The following is a 7,500-nucleotide window of genomic DNA, read 5'->3' on the forward strand; positions in this document are numbered from 1 at the left end:
TAAACGAATGTCCATCAGCCAATCAGAATCAAGCACTCAGCAGCCCTGCAGAATAAAAGTGTTTGTATGTGTACAGTAGTTGTGGCGTACCGTCAGCTTTTCCATCCTGGCGTGGGTAGCAGTTGTAGAAGATGCCCTTTGCGTCGTGTGTCCAGGCCAGACAGCTGAACTTCACTCTCTCCAGCACATCCGGCAGTTCACTGAGATCGTCTGCCTTCAGAAAACGCACCGTGACCCAGTCAGATCCAGCGCTGCTCAGGCCGTACGCAAAGAACTCACAGTCCTCCGACAGGCGACCCACTGAAAACACAGGCAGGGCTTTTATTGGCATCCAAAAGAACAGCAAGACAAACACAGTGTAAACAATACACTTCTTATTTAGAGCTTGTGTCCTGTTTCTAGACTAAAAATCCAAAAAGTCTGAAATCAAGAAGCATTTTCTAGACAAGTAACCAATATTGGGTTGTTTTCAGAAATAATGAGTCAAAATGAAGTCAGATTTACACTACGGCCAATTAAGTTCAATTAAGTTCCCCAATAGCGCATGTGTTTGGACTGTGGGGGAAACCGGAGCACCCGGAGGAAACCCACGCCAACACGGGGAGAACATGCAAACTCCACACAGAAACACACACTGACTCAACCGAGGCTCGAACCAGCGACCTTCTTGCTGTGAGGTGACAGCAAAACTACTACATTATTAACTATTCTTAAGCATATAATTGGTAGCTTATTGAGCTAAAAGTCTTAGTTAATGGTTTGTTATAGTGTGAATTGTACATATAAACTATAAATCAAATATAAAATAAAGCAATGCACTAATAGATTTAATATCCCTGTTAATAATAATCTTAATAAAGCTTAATAAAATCTTAATAAAAGCTTCGGAAATTAATTGCAACAAAACGTTCTGCCTACGCATGTCATCAATCCACAGCAGAAATAAATAACATGTTAAACAGCTCGTAAATCAACATGAAGACACTCTGCCATTATGCAAAGCTGACAGTGATTGACAGAAAGCGTGCAATGAAGAAGATCAAAGGAATGACAGACAAAAATGAGGAAAGACGGCCTCTTAAATAGAGTTGAGTTCACTGTCAGATGTACACAGATTATTCCATGTGCACGTCAGATCTCTCTCTTAATCTCTCAACTAATATTTTCTTTAAGATGCTTTACAACAGGGGTCACCAAACTTGTTCCTGGAGGGCCGGTGTCCTGCAGATTTTAGCTCCAACCTTAATCAAACACACCTGAACAAGCTAATCAAGGTCTTACTAAGTATACTTGAAACATCCAGGCAGGTGTAGTGAGGCAAGTTGAAGCTAAAACCTGCAGGGACACTGGACCTCCAGGAACAAGTTTGGTGACCCCTGCTTTACAAGAATATATATTGTGCATATACATTCGATTAATCAGTACTAAAGACAAAACTGATCAACTAATCTAACAAAACAACTGAAGATTACAGTCCAAACATCACTACAGACAAAATATAATGTTGGGCAAATATGAAATGATATAAAAATAACTGGAAAAATTCAGAAAAATAAAAACATAGAAATAAATTCTGTTAATACCATAGTAAAATACAGTAAATACTATAGTGTTTTAGAACCATAGTAAAGTATATATCATAGTATTTACATCTCTTTGTTAATGAATGCTCCAGCATACTGTAGTATTAACTATAGTGAAATGATTAACTGTAATAAACACTAGTATACTGTGATTTTTACTACAGTAAACCCTGTATTGTAGTATAATATAGTCTATAGATGAAGAACAATACAGTATTGGGTCATTTGTTAATATTAGTATAGTCCTTGTGTTACCATAGCAACTATATAATCATCATTGCAGATCAATTACTATAGTTCTTGTGTTGCTATAGAAACTATAGAATCACCACAACGGATCAACTACTATAGGCATTGTGTTACCATAGCAACTATAGAATCATCACTGCAGATCAATTACTATAGTTGTTGTGTTACCATAGCAACTATAGAATCACCACAACAGATCAGTTACTATAGTTGTTGTGTTACCATAGCAACTATAGAATCACCACAACAGATCAACTACTATAGGTGTTGTTACCATAGCAACTGTAGAATTATTACTGCAGATCAATAGAGTGGAGGAACTATGATGTCACCTTGTAGGCTAATCGGCTGCTAGCATAAAACTGGTTCCCTCGACAAAATCTCTATAAGATTTTCCCATAGGCTTTTCGAAGACTGCGAATAATAAGCTTTGTGTTCAAACACTGTTCATTACACTTACAGGTTTTGTCCAGCCGGATAATCCTCACATGAAAAAACAACTTTGAGCACTTTTAGATCTTAAATGCAAACACAAGAGCTGAAAAGCTAACATTAGGCTATAAACACACTACAGAGCCTTCAGGGCGCTCGCCTGTGACGTCAGCACCACCCTGCTATAGACAACTTTTCCCACTTAATTTTAGAAATATGCTCCATGACCACGATTTACTCTCTCAGTTTATTACATTATAATCCACACTATATATTAGAAACAAATAAATCAGCAAAAACACATCTGTATAGATCTACGTGCCTTCTGGATAGTTTTTCATGTGGGAAATACATTTTGTTTTGCTTTACGGTTGTTGTAAAACTGTATAAATGTGCCTACATAGTATTATTATAAGACACATTTAAATAAGCATATCTCTGGCGTGCACACAGCCTGCTTACCTTAGTAACAGATGACAGAAATGAGGCGTGTGGGACAAGTCTATCAAATGACTACAAGTTCCATCATCAATAGAGAACAACATTCAATACTCTTTTTTTTTTTTTTTGTCAGGAAGTACAGCGAAAAGCAGCCCATATCGTCACATCTGCTATACATTTTATGGTGGAGTGTAAATATTGCAGTTATAACAGAGTTAAATGTGTTCAGATGAAGAAAAAAAACGACGAAAAATCAATTGATCACGTTAAAAAGACAGTTAATATGTATGTATTTTTTTCTACATTGATTCAACTGTACAATCACTACAACAGATCAATTGCTATAGTTGTTGTGTTTCCATAGCAACTGTAGAATCACCACAACAGATCAATTGCTATAGTTGTTGTGTTTCCATAGCAACTGTAGAATCACCACAGCAGATCAATTGCTATAGCTGTTGTGTTTCCATAAGAACTGTAGAATCACCACAACAGATCAATTACTGTAGTTCTTGTTACCATAGCAACCATAGAATCATTACTGCACATCAATTACTATAGTTGTTGTGTTACGATAGCAACTATAGAATTATCACTGCAGATAAATTACAGTAGATCTTCTGTTTTGTTTAAATGCATCAAACATATTGACTATATTCACTTAAATGGATATAAATGTTCATTTTCAGAAAGGGGGTGTACACTTTTATGCTGAGCACAATATATGCATGAATGTGCGGTAAGCAGTGAACACTCAGGTACAGAGATTACGGCAGTAAAAGTGACACACAGGCCCTCAAGCTCAACTCTAAACCTGTTCAACAAACACGTCTGTAAACGATTAAACAGATCCTGGAAAAAAAAGACTGACAAGGGAAAGTAGTGGTTTCCCATTCATGCAAATAATGCGGTGTCAGATTTCCGGCAGAGGAACTCTAACATGTACACTCACACTACAGCTTTTTCCCATGTTTTCATTTGTTCAAAAGCAATTGCCCAATCCCTTACCTAATGAACCAAGTTAAGCCTTTAAGTGTGACTTTAAGCTGTGTAGAAGTGTCTTGAAGAATATCGAGTCTAATATTATTTACTGTCATCATGACAAAGAGAAAATAAATCAGTGATTAGAGATGAGTTATTAACACTATTATGATTATGTTCCGTCCACTAAAGATGAATTTATAAATAACTTACCTGATCTTTCTCTACTTCGAAATGTACCCGCAAACGCAAATGACCTTGATGTAGTAACCAGCAGTATGGATGCCATCTTTACTAGCACTCTAAATACTGTGGCACCCATCAAACTAAAAAAGGCTAGAGAGAATAAAACTACACCGTGGTATAATAGTCATACCCGCGCTCTCAAAACAGCAGCCCGTGCCCTGGAACGTAAATGGAAAAAAACTAATTTAGAAGTCTTTCGAATTGCATACAAAGACAGTATGTCCAGCTATAGGAGGGCTTTAAAATCTGCCAGGGCTGAGCACCTCCGCAAACTGATAGAAAATAATCAAAACAATCCTAGATTCTTATTTAACACCATCGCTAAATTAACAAATAATCGGTCATCTTTGGAACAAAACGTTCCACCACAAATTAGTAGTGATGACTTGATGAATTTTTTCAGTGATAAAATAGAAGGCTTTAGACAGAAAATAGGAGATATTAAACTTTCTGCACCGCCTTATACTTCAGATCCAGTAAACACGTCTCTGAATCTAAATAACCTACAGTGCTTTAAAATCATAGAACAGGAAGAGCTAGACAAAATTATAAATAGCTCTAAATCAGCTACGTGTATATTGGACCCAATTCCAACAAAGTTACTGAAAGAATTGCTACCTGTTATAGGAGAACCTCTTCTTAACATTATCAACTCTTCTTTATCTTTAGGCCATGTTCCAAATCCTTACAAGTTAGCTGTTATTAAACCTATTATTAAGAAACCACAACTGGAACCCAGCAACTTAGCTAATTATAGGCCTATTTCAAACCTTCCATTTATATCTAAAATACTAGAAAAAGCTGTTTCTGCTCAATTATGCTCCTTTCTGCAGACCAACAATGTTTTTGAAGTGTTTCAGTCAGGTTTCAGAGCTCATCACAGTACAGAAACTGCATTAGTGAAAATAACCAACGATTTACTCTTAGCTGCTGACCAAGGGTGCATCTCGCTATTAGTTCTACTCGATCTTAGTGCGGCATTTGACACCATTGACCATGGTATCCTTATTAATCGCTTAAAGTCTACAGGTGTCCAGGGACATGCCCTACAATGGTTTAAGTCATACTTATCTGACCGTTACCAGTTTGTAAATATAAATGGACAGCCTTCACAAATCAGCCCAGTAAAATACGGGGTGCCTCAAGGATCAGTTTTAGGCCCTTTACTGTTTACAATATACATGCTACCCCTGGGAGACATTATTAGAAGACATGGGATCAGCTTTCACTGCTATGCAGATGATACTCAATTATATATTTCAACTAAACCTGACGAGACGTCTAATCTGTCCAAGCTAACTGAGTGTATTAAAGATGTTAAAGACTGGATGACCAACAATTATCTTCTCTTAAACTCAGACAAAACAGAATTATTACTTATTGGGCCTAAATACTGTACACAGCAGATCTCACAACTCGACCTACAATTAGAGGGATACAAAGTTAGCGTTAGTTCTACTATAAAAGATCTGGGTGTCATATTAGACAGCAATTTAACTTTTAAAAATCATATTTCCCATGTCACAAAAATTGCTTTCTTTCATCTGAGAAATATAGCTAAGTTACGAAGTATGCTATCCATCTCAGATGCAGAAAAGCTAGTCCATGCTTTTATGACTTCTAGGCTGGACTACTGTAATGCACTGTTTGCTGGCTGCCCAGCATCCTCTATTAACAAACTTCAATTAGTACAAAATGCAGCTGCCAGAGTTCTAACCAGGTCTAGAAAATTTGATCACATCACCCCAATTTTATCCTCCTTACACTGGCTGCCTGTTAAGTTTTGTATTGAATTTAAAATATTGCTTCTTACATATAAAGCTTTAAATAATCTAGCTCCTGTTTATCTAACCAATCTTCTGTCTCGCTACAATCCAACTCGCTCTTTAAGATCTCAAAACTCAGGGCTTCTGGTAGTACCTAGAATAGCAAAGTCGAGTAAAGGAGGTCGAGCCTTCTCATTTATAGCTCCTAAACTCTGGAATAGCCTTCCTGATAACGTCCGAGGCTCAGACACACTCTCCCAATTCAAAACTAGATTAAAGACCTATCTGTTCAGTAAAGCATACACTTAGTGCACCACTTAGGGGGCTTCCACACAGGTTATGCATCTTGCTGATATACACTGTGAACATCAGCTACGCTAATTATTTTCTTTATTCTCCATTTCCACCTGGGGATACTCTTCCCGAGGCCCTCAGACTATGCAGAGTCACTGATTCGATCCAAGACCAACGACGAGATGATCCCAAGGTTTCCATATCCTGGACCTGGCCGAATCCTGAACAACTACTGCGATGGTCATGGAGGAGTGGAGAACATGAGACTGTTTCCTATGACGCTCCAGAGACAGACGAGTCTTCGCTGAGGCCAGCTTCCAGCCTCCGCCACTGAGACTGCAGCTCTGCACAAGACGTTTGGCCAGCGGAGAAATTAAAATGGTCGTGCCCAACTGAGTCTGGTTTCTCTCAAGGTTTTTTTTCTTCACTTCCGCCTTTAGTGAAGTTTTTTTTCCCTCTCCGCTGTCGCCACTGGCTTGCATGGTTCAGGATCTGTAGAGCTGCACATCGATGGATTTGCTCTTCAGTGTTTGGACTCTCAGTAGTGATTATTAAACCACACTGAACTGAGCTCAACTGAACTGAACTTGAACACTACAAACTGAACTACACTGTTCCTATTTACTGTGACCTTTTATGTGAAGCTGCTTTGACACAATCTACATTGTATAAGCGCTATACAAATAAAGGTGAATTGAATTGAATGATTAGAGAAGTTTTAAAAAAGTCTCTATTAAACAGCACTTGGGAAGCCATTTTTGTTTTTGTTTAATTATTATATTCCCTGAAACCCCCACAGTGTTTTAAGTGCTCATTGATTGTCATTACTCTTTAAATGGCAGATGTTCGTCTTGTAATCGGTCTTCTGTGTGTTTGTGAGCAGGAAGGAAGCCTGTCAGGACACGATGAGGAGAAAGTGAAGAACAAAACAAGCAGCTTTACCTGACAGGTGTGTGCATGTGCCTGTCTGTGTGTCTGTGTCTGCGTGCGTGTGTGTGTGAAAAATCAGTTGTTCACACTTACTCTTGAGAGCCACAGTTCCATCCTCAGAGAGAGCGTTTGGGTCAAAAAACACAGTGGCTGGGCTGTTTAAAGAGTCCTGCACGTACAGAACGTTCTGGTTCTGCAGACCCTCATTGTGGAAGTAAAAATACCTGCAGCAGAAACGGTTAATAAATGCTGTAATTATTTACGATGTAAGTGTACTTTACATCTGAGGAATTTCCTTGTGTGAGGAGAATCACATATGTAGGCCTGTGGCATTAAAAAGGCTGAAAGCAATGCAGGAGTTTTGCATGAAACTTTACTGTTACCTGAACTGAACTCCTGTGACCTAACATACTTGCTTTAACTTCCCTCTAACACATCTCTGGTGTATATTCACGACTCTCTGATGTCATCTATCTATCTATCTATCTATCTATCTATCTATCTATCTATCTATCTATCTATCTATCTATCTATCTATCTATCTATCTATCTATCTATCTATCTGTCTGTCTGTCTGT

At 38.1% G+C, this 7,500-nt stretch overlaps 1 protein-coding gene across 1 annotated transcript in view; it reads right to left on the minus strand.

Moving 5' to 3' along the window:
* Positions 1–7,500, minus strand: part of LOC130246465 (prolyl endopeptidase-like) — a 30,906-nt gene that overhangs the window by 15,846 nt on the left and 7,560 nt on the right. The window contains exons 4-5 of the mRNA XM_056479433.1: positions 7,016–7,146; positions 91–300 (exon numbers count right to left, since the gene is read on the minus strand). Of these exons, the coding sequence (XP_056335408.1) occupies positions 91–300; positions 7,016–7,146 (341 nt within the window). The remainder of the gene's footprint in view (positions 1–90; positions 301–7,015; positions 7,147–7,500) is intronic.

The sequence above is a fragment of the Danio aesculapii genome, chromosome 19 (genome assembly GCF_903798145.1).
Source record: "Danio aesculapii chromosome 19, fDanAes4.1, whole genome shotgun sequence".
NCBI lineage: Eukaryota > Metazoa > Chordata > Actinopteri > Cypriniformes > Danionidae > Danio > Danio aesculapii.